This window comes from Oncorhynchus keta, chromosome 24, assembly GCF_023373465.1.
Source record: "Oncorhynchus keta strain PuntledgeMale-10-30-2019 chromosome 24, Oket_V2, whole genome shotgun sequence".
NCBI lineage: Eukaryota > Metazoa > Chordata > Actinopteri > Salmoniformes > Salmonidae > Oncorhynchus > Oncorhynchus keta.
The window spans coordinates 45051835-45077886 of NC_068444.1; the positions used below are offsets into that span (position 1 = coordinate 45051835).

At 44.2% G+C, this 26052-nt stretch overlaps 1 protein-coding gene and 1 pseudogene across 5 annotated transcripts in view; both read right to left on the reverse strand.

The window, feature by feature from the left end:
• Nucleotides 1-4096: 4096 nt before the first annotated feature.
• Nucleotides 4097-26052, reverse strand: part of LOC118357603 (leucine zipper putative tumor suppressor 2 homolog) — a 38142-nt gene continuing 16186 nt past the window's right edge. For 2 of the 5 annotated variants that reach the window (XM_035734884.2, XM_035734886.2), the window contains exons 2-5: nt 10201-10787; nt 9440-10027; nt 8957-9220; nt 4097-6381 (exon numbers count right to left, since the gene is read on the reverse strand). In XM_035734884.2, the coding sequence (XP_035590777.2) occupies nt 5641-6381; nt 8957-9220; nt 9440-10027; nt 10201-10626 (2019 nt within the window). In that variant the 5' untranslated portion in view covers nt 10627-10787 and the 3' untranslated portion in view covers nt 4097-5640. Of the gene's footprint in view, nt 6382-8956; nt 9221-9439; nt 10028-10200; nt 10788-15423; nt 15682-23265; nt 23388-24346; nt 24581-26052 lie in introns of those variants that run through there. The other 3 variants (XM_035734883.2, XM_035734882.2, XM_035734885.2) reach the window with 3 other exon arrangements.
• LOC118357767 (twinkle mtDNA helicase-like) overlaps nt 10720-26052 on the reverse strand; it is a 62953-nt pseudogene continuing 47620 nt past the window's right edge.

The window sequence follows — 26052 nt, forward strand, 5'->3', positions numbered from 1 at the left end:
GTCTTACACCTTTCACAGGAGCAGCTGCTCACTGGAACTGTGAGGGCAACCCAAATGATTTCCTTCAGAGAAGGAAACATATCATCATCCAGGAGGTTATACACAGCAAGCATATCTTTGGGAGGACGTCCAGCCTCTCTTTTCTGGGCATGAAAGTTTCTGGCCACCAACATCTCTTCTGTTTTAACATCAATACCGTAGTGCTTGGCAAACTCAGTTCAGCATGATGTATCTAGGATGTTTTTTGAGTTGGGGCTGCATGCTTGTACTGTACATACACACACACACACCATTTTCCTCTTCCCGCTCGGCGCTTCTCTCACCCCATCCCCATCATTGCGTCTCTCAATACATGCATTTTAAACAAATTTACAAACAGAAATTAAACAAAAAAGCTCAGTTTAAACCAAGAAGTTAGGTTCCACACATGGAACGTAGTGTAATTCTGAAATACATAGATCACCACCATTCTAAGAGAATCCTTGTAGCATAATAGCTGATACCTTAGGTTCTAGGTCATTTAAATAAGGTTCCCACATTTTGTAGAACTGATCTGTTTTAGAATGTAATGTACATGTCAGATATTCCAAAGGCACCCATTCAAATAGTATCTTATGCCAATCTTTAATAGAAGGAACCTTATCACTAATCCACTGTAAAAGGATGTTTTTCCTCACTGCGAAGGTCAGGATGTTGTAAAGCCTCCTTTTACCCACAGAAGTAACATGCCTACTAGGGAGACCTAACAGTAAAGAAACTGGGTCCAATTCTAGATCAACCCCTAGGATCTTTTCAATTTCTTGCAGAACACCAGACCAGACCAGTATCTTTGTATTTTGGTACATGACCATAAACAATGTGTTTAGGGTGCCTGTATCAGTTTTGCATTTAAGACACTGAGGGGAAGAGGAAGTTGGGCTAAAAGCATGTCTGTGATTTGGGGATATATGCAATCTGTGTATTATTCTATAATTTGATTGCTCTAGTGCGATTACATATAGATATTGTTTTTGCATATCTCCAAATGTCCTCCCACATCTCTTCGCCAGTAGTAACAGACAATTCTCTCTCTCACACTTGTTTCACCCTCTGTGTGTTGACAGCAGAAAAGGACCTTACAACATCATAAAACAGACTTACAGACATTTTCCTTTGTGGGAAAAAAAGCATTCTTTCAATGACAGACATATCAGGGTTACCAATTAAGGTGGTGCTCTTCAGAATATAATGTCTTACTTGTAGGAAGCGGAAAAAGTCCTGCTTTGGGAGTCGATATTTCTCAACCATCTGCTCAAATGACAATAAAATCTTATCAGCAAATAAGTCATTTAGTCTGCGTATGCCCTTATTAAGCCAAAAGTGAAAGCCAGCATCCAGCAATCCTGGACCAAAATCTGGGTTGTTAAGAATTGGGGTAAGAGCATACATAGGTAAGTTTGGACCTTCCCAGGAAGCGTTGAACTGACCTCCATACGTTGAGTGTGTTAAGTGTAATGGGATTATTGCAGTGATCTTCTACAGACTTGAAACCTCTGAAAATGAAAAGATCCTATAAGGGGTATTTTGAAAGAGAAGTCTCAATGTCTAACCAAATAGAGGAGTCATCGTTTGTGATCCAGTCAGAAATATAACATAGGTGGGCACACCACTGATAGAACCTGATATTGGGCAGATCCAAGCCACCCATAGAACTTGGCAGCTGCAATATTGCCATCTTAAGTCTTGGCTTGCTTTTACTCCATATAAAGGAACTTAGCCATCCATTTACATCCTTTATTACCTTATTGGAGAGTAATACTGGGATCATTTGGATTGGGTAAAGTAGTCTAGGTAAAATGTTCATTTTCAAGAGGGATATTCTACCCAACCAAGAAATCGGGAGAGAGTTCCAGCGCTCCAGATCCTGTCTTATTGTATCAAACAAGGGAACAAATTGGCTTTGTACATTTGCTGGAATTTAGGAGTTACAAATATACCCAGATACATAAAACCTGAGGGAGACCATTTAAAATGGAAGTTCTGTTGGGCATGTTGTCAGAGATTTTTGAGAAATAGCCGTCAAGACTCATTGTAGGATAACGTATTTAGCCAATTCTACCACTTTTTCAAGCTAGGAGATTAATGTAAAAATATAAATTTACGAATGCCACGGGAGCTCGCTGAAACACAGTGTTCTCTCTATGGCGCCATTTTGCCCCCAAAAAAAAAAAAAATTGGAACCAAAAATCTCATATTTGGACTCATCAGACCAAAGGACAGATTTCCACTGGTCTAATGTCCATTGATCGTGTTTCCTGGCCCAAGCAAGTCTCTTCTTCTTATTGGTGTCCTTTAGTAGTTGTTTCTTTGCAGCAATTCAACCATGAAGAACTGATTCACAGTCTCCTCTGAACAGTTGATGTTTAGATGTGTCTGTTACTTGAACTCTGAAGCATTTATTTGGGATGCCATTTCTGAGGCGGGTAACTCTAATGAACTTATCCTCTGCAGCAGAGGTAACGCTGGGCCTTCCTTTCCTGTGGCGGTCCGCATGAGAGCCAGTTTCATCATAGCGCTTTGTGGTTTTTGTGATTTCACTTGAAGAAACTTTGAAAGTTCTTGAAATTTTCCAGATTGACTGACCTTCATGTCTTAAAGTAATTATGGACTGTAGTCCTGCTTTGCCTATTTGAGCTGTTCTTGCCATAATATGGACTTGGTCTTTTACCAAATAGGGTTATCTTCCGTATACCACCTCTACCTTGTCACAACACAACTGATTGGCTCAAACGCATTGTTGAAAGAAATTCCACAAATTCACTTTTAACAAGGAACACATGTTAATTGAAATACATTCCAGGTGACTACCTCATGAAGCTGGTTGAGAGAATGCAAAGTGTGTGCAAAGCTGTCATCAAGGCAAAGGGTGTCTACTTTGAAGAATCTGTTTAACACTTGTTTGGTTACTACATTATTCCATGTGTTATTTCATAGTTTTGATGTCCTCACTATTATTTTACAATGTAGAAAATAGTAAAAAAAGAAAAACCCTGGAATGAGTAGGTGTGTCCAAACTTTGGAATGGTACTTTATATATTTACCCCAAAAATATGGGGTATTGGAAATGATGCAGACAATTACATTGATGGAAGCCACAATCTGCAATATTACAGATAATTTACCCACTAATGATGTAGTCCCCGACTAAAGACTGACTCCCTTCACAGAAAAAAATGGGGTTTGGTTTGGAGTTCCAAGACCTAAAGCCTAGGAGCAACACAAACTGAAGCTCCACAGGCTATAGTGAAAAGTGAAGGTCTGAAGGAATTATGTGGGCTAATAGGAAACTTCTGTTCCCTCTATGGGGACCCAGGAGGATCTGACCAATCAAACGAGGGGAGGAAGAGACCTGCCGCCATGGGAATCAGCAGACAGTGACTTGTGTGCTGTCCTAAAGCATCAAGCCACTCTGAGCCAATAGTAGACCAGTTCACACAATTCTTCCTTTTACATTGTTATTTTACATGTTATTTTATTTATCATCACAGACACTTTCGAAAATTATGCAAAATAAATATACACATCTATATATAGACATGTCTTAGAATTATACTTAAATCATTAACACACCAGCTAATTTATGCAAACTGTAATCCGACTGCCTTTCAGGACCCCTGTGAAGTGAACTAATGGTTGTTTGTCTGAGCCAGTGTGTAGAGGTGGGTGGGAGTGCTGCTAGTGACCAGAAGATGGCAGGCTTAGATCACATCCACCTGTCAGTCATGAACATGTTGATATCAGTTGTAAACATGCTCTAAGTTTCTCAAATTCTTGGGTGTCAAGAGAAGTGTCTACACAGGCGATACAATCTAGATAAAGGAGGAGAGTGACATGTTACCACAATGTACGTGTATAAACAGGGCTTAACATCATAAAATAAAAAGAGTATCTGATCATGTTTTACTTCTGTGGCTTGATGTTCCTTGTCTGACTTAATAGAATCAACCATTCAATACATGCTTAATGATAATTTAACCAAACCGTTGTAATTATGTAACAGTTTGTCATAAAATGAAGTTTCGAGCCAAACATCAGTAATCCATTTGAAAAGCAGCTATTCGTTTTATCGTTCGTTTTATTAAAAACATAGTCAGTTGGTACAAGACATTTACAGAATGAAAATATACATTTAATGTAAAAAAAAAAATGGTACTGTAGAACCACGAGTAGCCTTCACACATACACCAATATGCAGACATGGTACTGTAAGGAACCAACAGGACATGTGACATTGCTTTGGTCTATTCACAGTGGCTATGTTTATTTTGAAATAGATTATATCTCTAAGAAATCTATTATATTTCACCATATACGATGTCAGTATTAAGGATATCTACAAATGAAGGGTTAACAGCGATAAGGGACATTTAAGTGTCATCCTCTTGTGAATGGGTGTGTTTTTTTATTTTTTATACAGAAGTTGATGAAAAGATAAGTCCTATCATGGTCAGTCTAATTTAACTTTTTTAAAGACGACCGGCTCTATTAAATCTGTGTCACTGAGGCGGTAGAGATTGACCCGACATATACAGTGGTTACTGTGAATGCTAACGCGGGAACATTGCCTTTAAATTTAAATTCCTCTAACGCGGAACTTCCGCAATGTGGATTGAATAGAGCCCGAAACGTCGCTCACTTAGTGCATGTCTTCTCTCACAGCCTGTACAAAAAGCACCTTCACAAACAGCCGGTGCAGCGTACAAATATTGCCAGAGAAACACAAAGATCCATAGAGATTCATCCATCCGTGCTTTTGTACGTCGGTGAAGGGAGATCAAAGGTAAAGTCGATTCTCTTCACAATAATAGAAAGCATATCCGAGTGTGCTTTAGCGACTTTTACCTTGAATTTCCACGGTGTCTCATTTTTTTAGCTAGAGATACTGTATAGCAATTCAAGACCACTAAGGTCCATATTTAGATATATGTGTCACATGGAATGAGGAGGCTTTTGGTAACATTGAAGCGTTTCCCTTTTTTTGCCATTGAACCTGAAGTATCTGCATTGAACCTGTAGTATCTGAGAACATGCTGAAGAACACTAGTGTTATCAAGCTCTGCCTACCAAGAACACAAGACCACCCACAGTGAATGACGAGGAAGTACAAATTCCTAGGAAGAGCGCCGAGCCCCCCTGTGTGTTTACATGATGTTCAGCGAGTAATTCTAGGAATAGCTAAAAAAAAAATTAAAAACTGGATGTATTCCCTCCAAGCTGTACGAGACTCAACAGACTTCAAAATCACTCTCCCGGTTAGTGAACTCTCATTCAACCACATCAACTCACCATGTCCGTGAGAGACAGAAGTGTGTGTGTGTGCATTCTTTCGTGTATGTGTGTGTGTGTCGACATTAGCCAGCGGGAGTCAACCATACTAATGAGACAGTGAGACGGCGTGGAAAAGCAGGAACATACGGAGAGTAGACCAACTATAGACAGACTACTACATACTGTAGAGACCCTGAAGGAACCATAAGGAAGGATCCTGACCTACTAAGTCATTATAGAGGCTATCTGGATTCCTATAGACGCTCCTAGGGGATCAGTTGTATATGGCTGATAGGGAGATGGAGGAGGAGACAGAGAGAAAAAGTGGTGGTGTCAGATCTCAGTAGCGGTGATCTCGTCAAAGTTGATCTCGTTGCCACTGCCTTCATCCTGCTCCTCCAGCTCGTCCCGGGTCTCCAGTTCTAGACTGAGCTTGCGCAGCATTCGCTCCAGCGCCCGGTTCCTCCGGTACATCCCCACGTAGTTCTGCTGCAGCTGCTTCTGATACTGGATCACCTTGTCCTTTTCCTCCTGCCAGACCCTGTGCTCCTCCTCAAAGCTACATGCCTGCTCCTCCCCCCGCTGGCGTTCTGTGACTAACTCCGCCCTCAGACCGTCCATCTGCAGCCGGAGGCTCTGGAGGGCCTCGCTCTCATAGGCCCTGGCCTCGTCGCTCTCATAGGTCAACAAGTGTGGCTCCTCCCCCTCTGGGAAGGCCTGGCACTGCCTGCCTCCACCACCATTGTGGGCGGGGCTCTGGAGGCTTGTCTGATTGGTGGCGGAAGCACGGAGGCGGGCGGTCTCCTCCTCCAGTCGGCCCACCTTCTGGCGGAGGAGCTGGGCCTCACTCTTGCGGCGCTGCAGCTCGTTCTGGCACACCTCCAGTTCCATGGTGCGCGTGTGGCCGGCAGTGTTGGCCTCTTGCAGCAGGCCCTGGCTGGTGGTGAGCTCGCCAAGGGAGTCCCGAAGCTGTCCACGCAGAGAGACGATCTCCCCCATGCGCTGAGCCAGCTCCCCCTGGACATCTTTCATCTGCTGCTTCAGCAGGGAGATCTCCCCAGACTTCTGACACACCTGGATGAAACACAACTAGTGTCATATAGAGGAAACACACCACAAATATGTGGGAATATGACAAGTCATTCAGACCCCTCGACTTTTTCCACATTTTGTTACTCTACAGCCTTATTCTAAAATATATTCAATAAAATAAATTCTTCTTCAATTTACACACAATACCCCATAATGACAAAGTGAAAACAGTTTTTTTAGAATTATTGACTTAAGTATTCAGACCCTTTGCTATGAGACTTGAAATTGAGCTCAGGAGCATCCTGTTTCCTTTGATCATCCTTGATGTTTCTACAACTTGATTGGAGTCCACCTGTGGTAAATTCAATTGATTGGTTATAATTTGGAGAGGCACACACCTGTCTATATAAGGTCCTGCAGTTGACAGTGCATGTCAGAGCAAAAACCAAGCCACGAGGTCGAAGGAATTGTCCGTAGAGCTCGGAGACAGGATTGTGTCAAGGCACAGATCTGGGGAAGGGTACCAAAACATTTCTGCTAAATAGAAGGTCCCCAAAAGCACAGTGGCCTCCATCATTCTTAAATTGAAGAAGTTTGGAACCGACCAAGACTCTTTCTCGAGCTGGCAAACCATCCAAACTGAGCAATTGGGGGAGAAGGACCTTAGTCAGGGAGGTGACCAAGAACCCGATGGTCACTCTGACAGAGCTGCAGAGTTCCTCTGTGGAGATGGGAGAACCTTCCAGAAGGACAGCCATCTCTGCAGTACCCCAACAATCAGGCCTTTATTGTAGAGTGGCCAGACAGAACCACTCCTCAGTAAGAGGTACATGAAAGCCCGCTTTGCCAAAAGGCACCTAAAAGACTCTCATACCATGAGAAACAAGATTCTCTGGTCTGATGAAACCAAGATTACACTCTTTAGCCTGAATGCCAGGCGTCACGTCTGGAAGAAACCTGGCACCATCCCTACGGTGAAGCATGGCGGTGGCAGCATCATGTTGTGGGGATGTTTTTTCGGTGGCAGGGACTAGGAGACTCGTCAGGATCAAGGGAAAGATGAACGGAGTAAAGTACAGAGAGATCCTTGATGAAAACCTGTTCCAGAGTGCTCAGGACCTCAGACTGGGGCGAAGGTTGACCTTCCAACAGGACAACGACTTTGAGCACACAGCCAAGACCATGCAGGAGTGGCTTCGGGACAAGTCTCTGAATGTCCTTTAGTGGCCCAGCCAGAGCCCTGACTTGAATCAGATGGAACATCTCTTGAGAAACCTGAAAATAGCTGTGCAGCAACACTCCCCATCCAACCAGAGAAGAATGGGAGAAACTTCCAAAATACAGGTGTGCCGAGATAATAGCGTCACACCCAAGAAGACTCGAGGCTGTAATCGCTGCCAAAGGTGCTTCAACAAAGTACTAGGGTCTGAACACTTATGTAAATGTCATATATATATATTTTTTTTAAATACATTTTTAAAAAATTCTAAAAACCAGTTTTTGCTTTGTCATTATGGGGTATTGTGTATTGTCTGTAGATTGATGAAGGAAAAAAAACATACGTTACAGCTTTATTCTAAAATGTTTTTGTAACAAAATGTGGAAAAAGTCAAGGGGTCTGAATCCTTTCCAAATGCACTGTATACTGTGTAAACATTTGAATATATTCCCTCATACACCGAGTGTACAAAACATTAGTAAGTCTTTCCATGACTTAGGCTGACCAGGTGGATCCAGGAGAAAGCCATGATCCCTTATTGATGTCACTTGTTAAATCCACTTCAAATCAGTGTAGATGAAGGGGAGGAGACAGGTTAAAAGAAGGATCTTTAAGCCTTTGATTGTGTATGTGTGCCATTAAGAGGGTGAAGATTTAAGTGCTTTGGAAGGGGGTATGGTAGTAGGTGCCAGGCGCACCAATTTGAGTGCGTCAAGAACTGCAACGCTGCTGTGTTTTTCACACACACACAACAGTTTCCCACGTGTATCAAGAATGGTCCACCACCCAAAAGACATCCAGCCAACTTGACAACTGTAGGGAGCATTGGAGTTAACATGGGCCAGCATCCCCGTGGAACACTTTTGACACTTTGTAGAGTCTATGCCCCTACATTTTGAGGCTGTTCTGAGGGCAAACGGGGGTACAACTCAATAATAGGAAAGTGTTCCTAAAGTTTTGTACACTCAGTGTATGAGGAAATATATTAGAGAGAGAGCAGGGAGCTTGGTGTCTTTGTTACAATGTGATTGATGATGATGGGACACTGTGCCAGGCTTTAGCCTGCCAAACATGCCTGGGGAAGCATATTACTGAGGGTACCATTTATACAACACTATCAGTACCCCATTGTACTGAATCATTTCATTTAAATTGCCTGTCCGACTGTGACAATAATTACTCAAAATGAGTTACAGTGGCATTCATGAATTGTGTAAAATTCACTGTGTCTTTATTGTCTATACCAGAGTACCGGAGTAGACACATACTGCTAGCATTGGGGCAGACCCTCATCCACTTCCTCAACGAGATCTACAGAAGTGCCTAAGACCTAGGAGGTAGGGACTAGAGTATGGGTGGATTTGAAATGGGGCCACAGACCGCGACGGTCCATCTCACCTCCCACTTGGTCTCATCCAGCCTGGACCCTAACTGAATCTTCTCGTAGGAGGTACAGCGCTCCTCCAGCTTCTCCCTCTCCTGCAGCAGCTGGCCGAAGTCCTCCTGGAGCAGCTTCTTCTCCTGTTGCAGCTGGAAGACCTGCAGCTGGAGCACCTGCTGGGCACGCTGGGCCTTCTGGGACTGGGTCTGCATCCGCGTGGCGCAGCTCTGACGCAACTCCTCCAGCTCCAGCTCACAGCGCTTCTGCTTCTCCTCATAAACCTGGGGAAAGAGGGAAGACGGGGGTTGGGTAGGTGAAGGTGGCATTGTGTGTGTGTGGTGATTGTAAGGGTTTTAGTGTCCCAATAAGTCATGACATTTGTCATTGTGTGTGTGATGGTACATGGTGTGTGAGAGAGAGCTTGGTGTCTTCATGCTTTTTAGAATATATGACAAGATAATGTGTCCAATGCTCTTTTGTCCATCTACCTCACCACGTACCTGGCATATAGCCACTTCGTTCTCGTCCAGGTTGTCTCGGAGCTGCTGCAGCTCCACGTTTCTCTCCCTCAGCTTATCCTCCAGGTCCCTCACTACCCCCTCGTACCCCCCCTCCACAGGGGCTGGCGAGCGCTCGCTCGACCCGCTGTCCGACAGGGGCTGGCCACGTCCGCTCACCGATCCTGTGCTCTTACTGGACGAGGAGCACCCACTGTCCGAGTTGGAGTGCCCGTGTGCGGTCTTCGTGGGCTCCAGGTGGGCACTGCCAGGCGGGTAGTCTGCGGGCGCCAGGCTGCAGGGGATGCTGCCATAGGGGGGCAGGCTCGTCAGGGAATTCCGTCCCGAGTCAGACATGGAGCAGGTCTGGCTGCCCCTGCCCGTGTGGCGCCCGCCGCTGTAAGAGTTGCGATTCTCCGAGCAGGGCGGCAAGGTGTCCATCTGGCTACCAGGTGACAACAGGTTGAGGTTGTTCTGGCAGTCTGATAGACTGGCCCTGTTGTGGCGAGGGGAAAGGAACTGCGTGGAGTTGTGACACTTTGGGACGACGGGTTTGAAGGCAGTGGGCCGGATCACTGTTTTCTCCATGTTCTGAGAGGTGAGAGGGAAAGACCAAATGGTTTGTTGGGTAAGAGGTTGTAAATAATGTTTATTCAGTGAATGTTTCATTCATTTCTTCTAATCGTGTTATTGTGAGAGTGGATTCATCTACTTCAAAGTGACTGAATGACTGTTCCATATAGCCTGGACAGGGCCACACTCACCTTCTCCAGCTTCCCTGACACAGGGACCAGTTTGGGAGGGGGTTCTTCCACGTTCCCGTTGAGGCTCCCAAGCTGCCGATCCTTGGCCTCCCCTGTGTCAATCCCGGTCCCAGGGCTTCCATGAACCACAGTGTTGTCATTCCAGTCTCCCACATAGTCCTGGTTCAGATACGAGTAATTCCCATTGGTCCCGCTGTCCTTACTGGAGCCAATCACCATCAAAGGCTTCCTGTTGCCAGGCGGAGTGAGGCTACTGTGCAGCGGATCCTGAGATGTGTCAAAAGAGGCCAGGCAGGAAGTGGCGCCCAACGTGGTTCTGTGGAGCCTGGTGGCGCCCGGCTCGGGGACAACATCAACGGGCCGGTAGTGACGCACCAGGTGGGCCGGGCCGGGGCGCTGGGCGATAAGGCTGCTGACGGAGCCCATAGCCTCCTGGGAGTTGGAGGTGGAGGGGAGGTTGGGGGGTGTGTGGGGGGCAGAGGGGCGGGGTTTCCGCTGAGGCCGGGGGTGTGGTGGCACTCAGCAGGGATGGACAGAGCCTGAACCAGGGCCATGATGGCTGCTGCTCAGTGAGACACCCACACGATCTGGGGGACAGAGGGAGAAACAGGGGTACACATTGTCAAATTAATGGGAACTTTCAAAGTAGCAAAGCAATAACAAATCTTTACAGCAGGAATATGTATCAGAGGGAGCATGTTTGGTCTATCGAACCATCCAGGGTCGTGTTAAGGAGAGCTCAGCATTCTGAACATTGTTCTATTGATACATGACTCCATGATTCCCTAAATAAATGTTCACAGACATGCTTCGTTGTGATGTAAAATATTCAACATTACAGAAAATAAATGTTTGAACTTTGTGACCCTGGTAAAACCATAAAAACTGCATGGATACAAAAGAAAATATGTTCTCCTCCTACAGTTAAATTAACATATGGTAGACATACAGTAGATGAAAAATAGACGGACAGACAGAGCAGCACAAACATTGGCTTCAGGCCTCATATCGGAAATGGCCTCTGACATGATGCTCATGACAGGAAGCAACTGTCCGTCTCCCTACATCCCCTTCAACCTCCTTTCAAAACAACGACGTGCAAACTAGGGGGAGAGAATTAACATCGTAGGGCACTCAATTGGTAGTGACATCTCTCATTAAAAAGTCAAAAGCTACTGTTCACGAACAGGTTAGTAAACAACCATTAGTGATTTGATTTATTAGGATCCCAATTAGCCTGCTCCAGTGAGGTGGCAACCGACTCCTACCAACCAGTGATCTCATCTAAATCAGATGATCTCCTCATCCAAACCGTGATACAACACAGTACACACACTGTGACATCATCAGTCCCAAGGCACAGCGTTTGCCGGGGAAAGAAAGACAATAGTAGACAGGACATAGGCGCGTGACGATGAGGTCACGCTCTGTGTTTGCTGGCACCCAGCTGCACATGTTAAACACATCATCACTAGGAGTCATCCAGCACGGATGTCCCAGGGACAGGTGTGTCCTGTGGGAGACAGCTGAGTGTCAGAGCTCTACGAAGTCAGGATGTAAACTCCAATACGGTGGTAGGAATCCTGGGGTGATTTCAGTGCAAAATGTGTCAACATGTTTAAGGCGTTTTTAATTTAGATTCATCAGGGAGTGACTTCTGTGGCACCCCTACTTCCTGTGGTTCGGTACAAATACGTGTACCATTACACCCCTAATAGACATGCATCCGCGCACACACGTTAAGATCAGGAAAATGATTAATGGGACTGTGGCATGACTATCAACCAGCCAGCTCCTTATTTAAAAACAGCCAGCCAGTTTGGCACCAGATGGCCACTGCTGGCTCTGCCCACGCACTGTGCCACCCTGCCCACGCACTGTGCCACCCTGCCCACGCACTGTGCCACCCTGCCAAGACAAAAAAAAAAGCCTACAACTGAGGTTAACTGTGATTACTACACTCTAATTAGCACAGAGGGGAGAGGTTGTAAATGTGATCTCTACTTAATGTATTGGATCATAATGGATTGACTCAGAAGGTTGGCCCAGTTGTATGACAAACAGACATACTGTAGGCCTACATACAGAGTAAAGTACAACGAATTCTGTAGATGTATGAAAACCTGTACGTGCGGTGTCATAAAAACACTCATTCACTCTCTTACAAATGTGTGCTCGCAGAAGTACACTAAACCTTGAACACACTATTTTGGGAGGATAAGCAGGTTGACTGCTTATGCCTTGTCCACGCATTCCACCCATAGTAGTTTGGGGCCCAGTTGTCTTCTTCTGAAGCTGTAATCCCTGAACTATGGGTGAGACTGTCCAGACTAGAGAGTAGTGGATTAGTGTTCATCAGCGCATTCCTAGGAAACACAACAGATTCAAAGAATCAACTCGTCTCCTATACAGCTTTGATAGACCCCCAAAACCCGCATGTCCTGTTTTTGTCTCACACGGGCGGGGCGGACTCGTATCTGGCAGGACCCTTTCCTTAAGCACCTCAAAGACTCTGAAGGAGACCAAGATAGACAGATCACACCGACTCGCATAGGCCTAGTTTTAACCAATGACATCAAGTCAGCGCTGCTTCGTCGCGGAGGACATCGGCCCCAAAAATAGAGCCATGTTTCTCATTCAACTCAGCTGACTGCAGCGTCGTAGACGTTCTCTGGGCAGATTGTTTGCGTCCGTCTGGGAAAAGCCCTGGAGGTATTTGTTCAGGCAGACAGACACTCCCTCAGCAATAGGAATCTGCAGCCACGTCAGCTATAACAACTCGTTTCTCAGTTCAATAACACTGGTAGGTGGAAGGGCTCCAGACCAGTCCACCTTGATTCAACAACCACTGCGTGTCATCGCTCCGTAAAGGGCAATGAAGCAATGGCAGCTTACCCATTATTAGACATAATTTTAACTCATAAAATGGACATGTCTTTAGCAGATGCAGGGGGTTATAGACTACTAGACTGAGGGGGGCTATAGTCTACTGGACTGAGAGATGCAGAGGGCTATAGACTACTGGACTGAGGGGGGCTATAGTCTACTGGACTGAGAGATGCAGAGGGCTATAGACTACTGGACTGAGAGATGCAGGGGGCTATAGACTACTGGACTGAGAGATGCAGGGGGCTATAGACTACTGGACTGAGAGATGCAGGGGGCTATAGACTACTGGACTGAGAGATGCAGGGGGTTATAGACTACTGGACTGAGAGATGCAGGGGGTTATAGACTACTGGACAGAGATGCAGGGGGTTATAGACTACTGGACTGAGAGATGCAGGGGGTTATAGACTACTGGACTGAGAGATGCAGGGGTTATAGACTACTGGACAGAGATGCAGGGGTTATAGACTACTGGACTGAGAGATGCAGGGGGTTATAGACTACTGGACAGAGATGCAGGGGGTTATAGACTACTGGACAGAGATGCAGGGGGTTATAGACTACTGGACAGAGATGCAGGGGTTATAGACTACTGGACTGAGAGATGCAGGGGTTATAGACTACTGGACAGAGATGCAGGGGTTATAGACTACTGGACTGAGAGATGCAGGGGGTTATAGACTACTGGACAGAGATGCAGGGGGTTATAGACTACTGGACTGAGAGATGCAGGGGGTTATATACTACTGGACTGATAGATGCAGGCTGCAACCCAGCAGAGCAGCACATTCATTTAGCTTATTCACTTCACGTAAATCAAGTGTTTGAATGACAAATCTGCTGCGAAATCTGCTGTATAGGCATGGTCCACACTAATCAGAGGGGCAGACCAAACATGAAAGCTTTGCATGTATGGGTGTTACACACAGAAATGCATGGACACAAACATATAGGTGCAACAGACCCTGCTTGGCTAGTATGCAACGTCACACAAACATGCTTTGATACAAACCAAGAGGACACAGTAAATCCCTATTTGTGAGTCAGTTGGACATACACACAGCCAGAGGGGTTTTGGTGTAAAAATAGTGCACAAGAGGGGATGTGTCACGGGCAGTAAAAAAAAGTCTGCTGTTTTACTGGCTGGTTTGGATTCAGGCTCGGAGAGCAGCGCCTCTGATTTAGAACAAGAGAGGAGAGGGAGAGAAAGAAGAGAGAAAATGAGAGAAAGTGAGATAATGAAGAGCAAGAGCTTATGCATGAGCAGCTGGGAACAAACAGTCTGGAAATCCCCTCCTCCACTTTCCATCTCCCTCCTAATCTAATCCACTCTCCCTCGCTCTTTCCCTCTCGATTCAGTGTCCAAAATTGAAAGTAGACCACGGAGGGAAAAAAATGTGCCATTCCTACTTTGGTCCAACAGACAACCTACCTTTCCAAGACAAATTGACCCGTTTTTCACAGCACCAGTCAGTGTGCTAAATCCCACATTGTTAGGTTGTCCTCATGATACTGACGGTCATCATGCTTCTATGGATAATGAGGTCTGTCCTACACTCATACTGAATGCCATTCTCTCCATTTGTGGCCTAACAAATTAAAAAGGGAGCATGGCCAAGGATGAGACCAGTGAGGAAGAGAGGCCTCTTCTCCCATGTATGCGCGCGCACGCACGCAACACACACACACACACAACTTCTCTGCCTGTCACAGTCTTTGTTTTTGTTTTCAGTGAGCAGAGAGAGAGCGCTCTCCCACGCTATAGTCATCTATAGCACTGGTTCTCAATCCTGGTCCTGGGGACCCAAAGGGTGCATTTCTGTTTTTGCCCTAGTACTACACAGCTGATTCAAATTATCAACTCATCAAAAGGCTTTGATGATTTGAATCAGGTGTGTAGTGCTCGGGCAAAAACTGAAATGTGCACCCTTTTGGGTCCCCAGGACCAGGAACCACTGATCTTTAGTAGAGATAGGACATTAACTTGGCTACTATCCCATTTTAGATGACTCTGGTCATTGGATTGATCACTTCCATCCCATTATTTGTTATAATTTAGCAGACTCAAAATAAGTGCACTAAACTAATTGTAGGTGTGACTAAACAAAAATCTAATAGATAAAAAGCACTCAAATCTAGGAGAGGTTAATTACACCACCTGGCATCAAGGGTAACAGTTAACCCTCATGGCTCACACTGTCTACAAATGTTCTACGTCTACAGTTTCTGGTGGAAACCATCTCGCCTGTTTCTATTTTCCATCAAACTTCCTTTTCCCCAGTGCCCTAGTCAAAGCCCCAAAAGTTCCCCAGCACAGAGTTACTACTCACGTACCCCAAGCTGACCCCCGCATAGCTGCCTCTGCACTGGGCCTCCTCTCGTCCACTTCAAAGTCGTTCAGCTCCCAGAAGAGTTATATCCACTCAATTTGTTCCAATCCTCCCGTAGCTCTGTGTCGGTCTCTCTACTCTCTTCTCCTGAGGGAAACTTCTCTCAGAGTCCAAACGCGGCTCATTGCTCAGGCCAAATGCCACCAATGTGAATGGACTTTCCGGTCCCTCCTTCTATACCCCTCCTTCTCCCTCTCTCTCTCACACACAAACTCCCCCACGCCACCTCTTTTTCTCTCTCCCTGGCTGGCGCTCACTCTCTCTCCCACTTCTCTCCTGTGCGGCTTTGACCAAATAGGCTCTACACAGCATAGTGTGCCTCTCTGCCTTTGTCAGGCAGTAAAAATAGGAAAAGAGAGAGCGAGAGAGAGAGAGTGGCCAGTCGTATGGGAATTCTGCCATACTCCAGTCTAAAGAGGGAAAGAAAGAAACTGGGCCAGCATGCTGATATAGGGTCATTTTTATGGCTCCCTTGATGTTGCTGCAGACATACTTTCCTAACTAATCAGATAACTGGCAGTATCTGCGTGTGCCCATGCATGCATGTGTAAAAGATATATGGTCTGTTCACCTCAAAAGATAAATATCTGTCTAGTGCTAAGGGGGAGGGGAACATGCCACAACCAAGCAACAGGACAGTTCATAGCAGGGTCCCACTTCAGATCAGTCGTTGAGTGTGTTCCAGTCGCCTAATGAAACCGACAGACAGTGAAATTCTAGAGTCCAAACACCCTCTGACACCCAGACAGTCCCGGTTTCCAGCCTGCTTGTTTCCAGAGGAGTTATACTATACTCCAAACAGACATGCCACCCAGCCTCAGCACTGTCCTGCAAATCCTCCATCTGGCCACAATCAATGAAAAAAAACGGTGTTTCAACCAGTTTTAAGCCGTGTGACAGAGTAGACTAAAGTAGGGTAGTTACTAGAGAAGTAGGCTACAGCAAACACAATGTCTAAGGGCCTACAAGTGGGCCACACTTCCCAGTGTTCTGCTTGTGTCCTTCATACAGCAAGGGGTTGTAAAGGTAGACCTCTCCACTCACCTTGAGGGACACCAAAATGAGGGTGAGATAGGGGTGTGTAGCAAGGTGACCACTAGTGTAGCCAGTGCCTTATTGCAAACAGGATGCATGTTTTGGAATATTTGTATTCTGTGCAGGCTTCCTTTTTACTCTACCATTTAGGTTAGTATTGTGGAGTAACTACAATGTTGTTGAGCCATCCCCAGTTCTCATATCACAACCATTAAACTCTGTTTTAAAGTCACCATTGGCCTCATGGTGAAATCCCTGGGCGGTTTCCTTCCTCTCCAGCAACTGAGTTAGGAAGGATGCCTGTATCTTTGTAGTGACTGGTTGTATTGATACACCATCCAGAGTGCAATTAATAACCATGATCAAAGGGATATTTAAATGTCTTCTTTTAAATGTGAACTTATTTAGGCTTGCCATAACATATGGGGTGAATACTTATTGACTCAAGACATTTCAGCTTTTCCTTTTGAATGAATTTGTAAAAAATTCTAAAAACATAATTCCCCTTGGACATGGGGTATTGTGTGCAGGCCAGTTACAAAATCTCAATTAAATATTCAGGCTGTAACACAACAAAATGTGGAAAAATTCAAGGGGTGTTAATACTTTCTGAAGGCACTGTATAAACACGTAATTTATTATCTCTAGCAGGAAAAATAGCAACATTTTCTCTTAGCCTCATGGCTCGGATTTTGCTGGGTGGGTCACAAAACTGCGCTACGCCACTGAACATGACCCCGGTGATTGGTCCAATCCGGTACTATAAAAGAGCTCTAAAGTTGTCTGCAGGAGAGTGGACAACGAGAACCCCCACCCCCCACCCCTCCACCCCCAACCCCCCACCCCTCCCTGAGTGTCCATACTGGGTAATAATCAATCATGAGCCCAGTCGCCCACCCATCCAAGGCCACCAGCAGACAGAGAAAGTGCCTATAGCAGCAAATCATCCCAGATTCCACTGCTGCCACCATTAACACAGCAGCCTCTTTATGGGCCAGTGGGGAGGAGGGAGTGGCAGACAACCTAACATGACTCAGCAGTGACCCTTCAAAGGGCTGATTTAGATGTTTTTACAGAGGTGAAAGCAATATGGTGGATGGCTACCAGGTAATTATTTTCACCAGTTAATTTTTTCCCCCCTTTGGACGAAGGAAAGTAAATCACAGAGTGGATGCCACTTCACACTATTGAGAAACACCCCAGGATATAGCATAGCTAAGGAGGCATGGAGAGATCCAACCGGTAAAACAAACACTTCCAGCATGACTTCCTTCACAGTTCAAATCCCCCAGTCTGTACTTGGGACATTATGGTATTACCTAGGACAAACCAAAACATTTAGTCATCCCCAAATCCCTTGCTGAGCTATATTTAAAGTTGATGCTGGTAGTGCTCATCCATCAATGAGAGACCTGCCATCTCAGTGTACCCGTCTTGCTATTCCCCTATTATATTTTCATAAAAAAATGGCTCATGTCTGTGGTGAACAGAAAGCTAGGCCATCCATCAGTGTATGGTCTGCTTTCGCTTCACGCGGACATCACTCCCTGCGGGAGCTGGAGCTAAAACTGCCTAACAAAACCCTCTCCCAAAAATCCCTCTCTATGGCACCAATTACTTAGCTTTGAAATTAAAACTAGTGAATGTTAACATAGCATGATTCAGTTGTGATTCCAAGGCTTGTACCATCAAAATACAATAATCCCAAATGCTTCAACAAATAAACCCACCCAGATGTTTACCGCTTGGCACTGGCAGACATTGGCATTAACTGGAGTTGCCTTAGTGGATACAGTAAATCGCTATTCCTAGTAAGAGTTCTAATAGTACAGGGGCCCCTCAGAGGTATGTCCTCTGTCCTCTGCTGTACTCCCTGTTAACCCACAACTACATGGCTTCGCACAAGACCAACTCCAAGTTTGCTGACGACACCACGGTTGTAGGCCTGATAAACAACATCGACAAGTCAGCCTGTAGGGAGGAAGGAGGTAAGTGAACTGGCAATGTTGTGCCAGGACAACAACCTCAGCAAAACAAAAAGGAGTTGATTTTTGACTTCAGGAAGCGGAAGAGGGAACAGGCCCCGATCTACATCAACGGGACTGCAGTAGAGAGTCCGCAGTTTTAAGTTCCTCTGCGTCCACATCACTGAGGACTTGTCATGGACTAACAACACCACCACTTTTGTCAATAGGGCGCAAATGAGTCTCTACTTCCTAAGGCAGATGAAGAAATTCGGCATTCCACCCCAGGTCCTCTCCAAATACTACCGCTGCACCATTGAGAGCATCCTGTCTGGTTGCATCCCACCCTGGTATGGGCATTTCTATGTTCGGGAATTGCTACATCCGGCCCAGTACATCACTGGGGCCGTGTTCCCACTCTCCAGGACATCTACTTGAAACAGTGACTGAGGAAGTCCCGCAACATCATCAAGGACCCCAGACAACCCAGCCACGAGCTGTTCTTTCACTTAGGTCTGATAGAAACTGTCTCGGAGCCTGTTGGTATCTACAAGCTATCAGACTGCTGAAAACTTGAACTGGCCACCTGCAATTACTCTCTGGACTTTAGCACACATCCACACACCACAATTGCTCCTACCAGCCTCTTATTTACTATTACTAATAATGTACAATTTAAACAATCCTCCCCTTTCTCTGATATATGTGTAAATATTGTACTATAAATGGTGCCTTTCTGTATTATACTTACGCTAAAAATGTTATTCTATGGAGCCATTTACTTTATGTTCATATTCTTATCTTGTATTATTTCTTATTGTATTGTCGAGAAGGAACCTACAAGTAAGCATTTCGATACCTACTAAAATAAATAAAATATTTTCTATTTCTTTCAAAAATGAAAACACCATATTAAGTAACAGAAACATTGTTTAAATGCAAAAAAAACATATCTGAGACTTGGAGCATACAAAACCATTGTAAAATTAAATCTAAATGGTTTTCAAATTTAATTTGATACATATCAGGGTTAATTCAATCTATGACCATAATATTGGGTAATATGACATTCATTAGACCTAAATAAAATCAAATGTTATGTGTCACATGCGCCGAAAACAAGGTGTAGAACTAACCAATAACTATTTTAAAAAGTAAGAAAATATTTGCAAAAAAGAAGAAAAAAAGAAAAAAATTAAATACAGAAAAAAGGAAACAATAACAATATATACATGTAATATGTACTGGTACCAAGTCAATGAGCGGTGGTACATGTAATATGTACTGGTACCAAGTCAATGAGCGGTGGTACATGTAATATGTACTGGTACAAAGTCAATGAGCGGTGGTACATGTAATATGTACTGGTACCAATTCAATGAGCGGTGGTACATGTAATATGTACTGGTACCAAGTCAATGAGCGGTGGTACATGTAATATGTACTGGTACCAAGTCAATGAGCGGTGGTACATGTAATATGTACTGGTACCAATTCAATGAGCGGTGGTACATGTAATATGTACTGGTACCAATTCAATGAGCGGTGGTACATGTAATATGTACTGGTACCAAGTCAATGAGCGGTGGTACATGTAATATGTACTGGTACCAATTCAATGAGCGGTGGTACATGTAATATGTACTGGTACCAAGTCAATGAGCGGTGGTACATGTAATATGTACTGGTACCAAGTCAATGAGCGGTGGTACATGTAATATGTACTGGTACCAAGTCAATGAGCGGTGGTACATGTAATATGTACTGGTACCAAGTCAATGAGCGGTGGTACATGTAATATGTACTGGTACCAATTCAATGAGCGGTGGTACATGTAATATGTACTGGTACCAAGTCAATGAGCGGTGGTACATGTAATATGTACTGGTACCAAGTCAATGAGCGGTGGTACATGTAATATGTACTGGTACCAAGTCAATGAGCGGTGGTACATGTAATATGTACTGGTACCAAGTCAATGAGCGGTGGTACATGTAATATGTACTGGTACCAAGTCAATGAGCGGTGGTACATGTAATATGTACTGGTACCAAGTCAATGAGCGGTGGTACATGTAATATGTACTGGTACCAAGTCAATGAGCGGTGGTACATGTAATATGTACTGGTACCAAGTCAATGAGCGGTGGTACATGTAATATGTACTGGTACCAAGTCAATGAGCGGTGGTACATGTAATATGTACTGGTACCAAGTCAATGAGCGGTGGTACATGTAATATGTACTGGTATCAAGGCAATGCCAGGTCTCTGACCTCTCTGTAGGCGGTCTCATCATTGTCAGTGATCAGGCCTACCACCATTGTGTCGTCGGCAAACGTGATGGTGTTTGAGTCGTGCGTGGCCACGCAGTTGTGGGTAAACAAGGAGTACAGGAGGGGACTGAGCATGCACCATTGAGGGGCCCCTGTGATGAGGATCGGCATGGCAGATGTGTTATTGCCTACCCTTAACCACCTGGGGGCATCCCATCAGGAAGTCCAGGATCCAGTTGCAGAGGGAGGTGTTTAGTCCCAGTGTCCTTAGTTTATTGATGATCTTTGAGGGCACTATAGTGTTGAAAGCTGAGCTGTAGTCAATGAACAGCATTCTCACGTAGCTGTTCCTTTTGTCCAGGTGGGAAAGGGCAGTGTGAAGTGCAATGGAGTTTGAGTCATCTGTGGATCTATTGGGCGGTATGTGAATTGTAGTGGGTCTAGGGTTTCTGGGATGATGCTGTGAGCCATGACCAGCCTTTCAAAGCACTTCATGGCTACAGACGTGAGTGCTACGAGGTGGTAGTAATTTACGCAGTTTACCTTGGCGTTCTTGGGTAATGATTCTATGATTCATTACAGCTAAATAATGTAATATATTAAATTAATCATTTAGTTCCAAAATAACAAAAAAACACTTTAAAGTTAATTTCCTAAGCTTGTATATTGCAATAGTCTACACAACATAGAAATCCAATTAATTTTACACAGCATACTACTTTTCCCAGAGTACATTTCAACTCCCAGGGTGCAATGCTCCACCCAGGGCTGCGGCCATGGCAGCGTTTGTCAAATTAACGTCAGCAGGTTAGGAAAATGAACATAGCAGGTTAGGAGAATTAGGTTAAGGTTAGGAATTGTAACTAAAATACAAAGAAATTCTACTTTTGACATTCATTTGATAGAAGCTGGATCCCTTCTCGCCATGACCCAGGGCTGCTGGCTGGCTAGTGGTGACTGCTAGCAAACTGCTAGTGAAGTAGTTTAAATATATTGCAGTCACAGATTAATTACTTTTGGGTTGTAATCATACTATAATGCTCATGTCATTGTCACTAAAAAGGAATTTTAATTTAGTTGGTAGTAGAATAACATTGCAATGCAAAAAGTCATGTGTAAAAAAAAAAATGTTTTGCAACTAAACCTCTTACACTGCACTGCTATATAACACAGTTAGCATAGTTGTTTTGGTAAGCAAAATATTACCATAGTTTGCTTCTGGCGGCAGTTTTGTCAACCAGCTGCGGACGTGGTATATTATGTTTTCGCTGGAAAAATGCTGTCAGTATATTCGCTCTCCTCTCGCTTGCTTGTCAAAAATGGCTTGACCTGTGTCATCTGCATTCGCAAGCAGCCTGGCTATTTTACTACTGCTCCCTTAATAAGATAAAGACAAATTACTCGACAAGACTCGAACCTCTCAATCCACATATGACATGAGACACATTTGACAGAAGTACCGAAACTAACAGAAATTCTAGTACCGAACTGTTTCTTGTACTAGCTTCGGTATACAGTACAGAAGTTTCAGTATACAGTGCAACTCTGTAGAGTATTCACTTGGAAGACACCTTACTTACTCGCACTCTGGATTACAGTATGGGGTGCCAAAGAGATTAGGGGTTACTCCTCCATTTTAAGAGGTACAGCACTTAGTGTGGTTAAGTGGGGACACCATTCAGCCTCAGCCATGACCTGCAAATCCTCCATCTAACCTCAATCAATGAAAGCGTTTTTTTTCTTTTTTTTCTTTTACCTTTATTTTACTAGGCAAGTCAGTTAAGAACACATTTTTATTTTCAATGACGGCCTAGGAACAGTGGGTTAACTGCCTGTTCAGGGGCAGAACGACAGATTTGTACCTTGTCAGCTAGGGGATTCGAACTTGCAACCTTTTGGTTACTAGTCCAACACTAACCACTAGGCCACCCTGCCGCCCCGGTTAGAGTGTATTGACCCGTTTTGTTTTAAATCAGTTGTATGCTCCGACAGTGTAGACTAAAGGTGGGGTAGCTAGAGAAGTAGGCTAGTGTGGTTAAGTGATTTAAAATGGTTACTTCGCACGCGCGGCTGGAATTAGGAGACCAACAACCACACGTAGAGGACAAAACGGCTTGACGACACACTGACTTGGTAGCACTTCACTGAAAGCCCACCGGGCATAATGCATTCTACAACGTATAGTATAACAACATCCTTATAATGTCTTAGTGTGGTTCACGTAGAGCCGCAATAGCCCAAGCGCTGCAGTGACTTCTAGAAGACTATCTGAGAGCACCCTTAAAAACAGAGCATAAAGACAAAAGCAGATGTGAGCTCTAAAGTAAGTAACACTGACAGAGAATAAATCTCAGTAGTAATTTGAGAATGTTTCCACAGAGTGTAACTTCAAGGTACAGGACAAAAATAAAAAAAGGTATGTGAAAGACAGAAAGCCATCTCTTTCGAGGAGAACCAACGGAGGGAAAGCACATATCAAATCAGAGGCACATTGGGTTCTCCAGCTCGCTCACCTCTCAATGGCACCCCGTATTCAGCTTCTGGAGGCCTGAGAGAAGTAGGCGGAACAGGTCGGCCGTGCGTCCCATGGACTCAGTGCCGCTGCTGGGGCTCTACTCCCCTCTCTGCTCATGGACTACAGAAACAAAACAGAAAGAAAATTAAATTAGCACCAGTCACTCATTCACAATTTGACAAGAACTTGATAATGCCTTGAATTTCCTAGTGGAAAATACAAATCACTCACAAGTGAGAGGCTAATATTAGACGATTCTTGATTTAATCTTGTCTTTGCATATACTAAATAATATGTGTGTGACATTTGTTTTTATTAGGAATGGACCATTATCATGCGAATGTCTCCAAACAGGGGCAGTGAAAAACAATGTGTCTATGCACTTAAATAGTGAATGGAGGACGCTATTCCCGTGGCTCATTTTCATACCAACCTGTTCTAAAGAGAAGCAATGTGCTTAATATTAGGAAGGTTGAGGGATAAATATAGTAGGCCTAGCCTATAGAAAGCAGAGGGGATCTCCCTATTTTTAATAGGCCATCCCGGTTTTCTCATGCAATTGCATAGCCTATAGAAATGTTCTGCAACGTGAGCTCATGGGTTCTTATGAAGAGTTTGATTCGATTTTTGATAACATTTGCATTGATGTCAGAGTGATTAGAGGGACAATAGAGTGCTGAGTGCCAGGCAGTTAGCAAGTTTGGTAGGCTACTAATGACCTAATTACTGTAACTAAATGGTCAGGTGGAATTTGACTGCCATAATGACTCGTGACCGCCGGTGTGGCGGTAACATGGTCACAGTAGCAGTCCTAAGCACAACCCACGAACACAGGACCTTAGCTAAAACGACTACAGTACCAACACTGAGCCGGAAAACCTGAAGGGTCATGAGTGTAGTAATGAGTGTGCAGAAATTCTACTCTTGTTTTGTAAGGAGGAAGTAACCTTTCCAAGGAAAATCTGAGTCATCATGTCAATGATGGTGGAACGCAGAGTGGCATTCCATGCAAACATAAGAGAACACTTAACGAACTGTGAATTTCCCTCATTTACGACAGCGCTGAGTGAATACTTCACCTCTCCACTATGTTCATTAGTCCTCTCTAAAGCGCCTCGGTCTCCTCTTTTGTCTTCCTCCGAGAGCCAGAGTACGGGTGAAACTCAAGACTCAAGTCCGGCATACAGAGCTTCCAAGGGGAAATAAAGCCCTCTGGTAGCCATGGCAGCCTGGTTGTGAAGCGGATCAGACTACCAGCAGATCACAGTAATTCATCCTAGCAGGCTCTTGGACTGGGCCGCTGTTCTAATGCTCTGATAAAGAAATGGAGGAAGGAAGGAAGGATGTATTAAGGGGCTACACAGGACAAACTTGCAGTGCAAACTTATGCTGGAGAAAGCATTCATATATGAAAGTGGCCTTGGCAACCACAAAACTCTGGCTGACTGTCTGTGCTAACCAGGGCTGGGCATAATGTTGAGGAATGTTCAGATATCAACATGCCTCTCTGGCATGTCAGCACCATTCATGGAATTTCTATCTGTGACGTTCAATACCTTGCACTCTCCTCAATGTGACCCAGGCCAGGATCAATTCCCCTGACCCCATTCTCCACACTGAGTCACTCCCTCCTTTATTTTTCAATGTATATATTCTAATTGAATCTCACACAGAGGACTGAACAACTGTAATGCATTGCCTCCAGTGCCAGAAGTGGGTAGAAGATCTGTGGAAGATCTGTACTTAATTAAGTTAAAGTACTGTTACTTAGATTGTAATTTACTCAAGTAAAAGTAAATCTAGCCCTCTTAAGAAACTACTTAAATATCCGGTCAGAAAACGACTTAAGTACTCGTTAAAAATGTAGTTTAGTAAAAAAAAAAAAAGTTTTAAAGTACACCTTATGGTAAATTGTGACAGCAAACAAAAAGAACAACTTAGTGCATTTATTATTTAAGCCTGTCAGCATCATCTTGCAGATGTCCCCCAGGACGTATAGGCTGTACAGTCTTATTCAAAGTTGACTTAATATCTATCAATGTGCGCACTTTCAAAAAAAAAAAAAAAAAGGTAAACGGTAGGCTTGGGCATTATACCGGGGAATTTGGAAATAGTCACAGGATAGTTTTTCAGTACTGTCAAAAACTATTTCTAAACTTGAATATTTGTAGCTACTTTTGTATTTAAAAAAATGCATTTTTATCCAGTGAGTGCATACATGTTTCATACTAAATACCTGCAGTCAATATGTGCAATGCGTTCGGAGATAAATAAGATTGCGTTCTTCATTTCACCTGTCACAACTTTTCATTTTGAAGCTTACCGATAGTCCCAGTCATGTGGTGTTTGTTTTACAAGCAACCAATGGAGAGACCAGAGCCTTGTGAGTCACTCACTGCTGTGCAGCCAGGTGATCTAGTTACAGTATGGAATTCATAACTAAATGTTTTCCAGCTAGATATCCTATAACTATTAAGTTAACTGTCTAAAATGTGTTAAATGCTCTCGTCACGTTCTGACCCTAGTTCATTTATTTTGTCTTTGTGTTAGTATGGTCAGGGCGTGAGTTGGGGTGGGCAGGCTGTTCGTTTTTCTAGGTTGTGTTTATGTGTTTGGCCTGGTATGGTTCTCAGAGTCACAGGTGTCGTTCGTTGTCTCTGATTGAGAATCATACTTTCCCACCTGTGTTTTGTGGGTGAATATTTTCCGTTTCATTGTTTGCACCAGTCGGGACTGTTTCGGTTTTCATTTTGATTCTCTTGTTCTTTTTGTATTTTGTATTCCT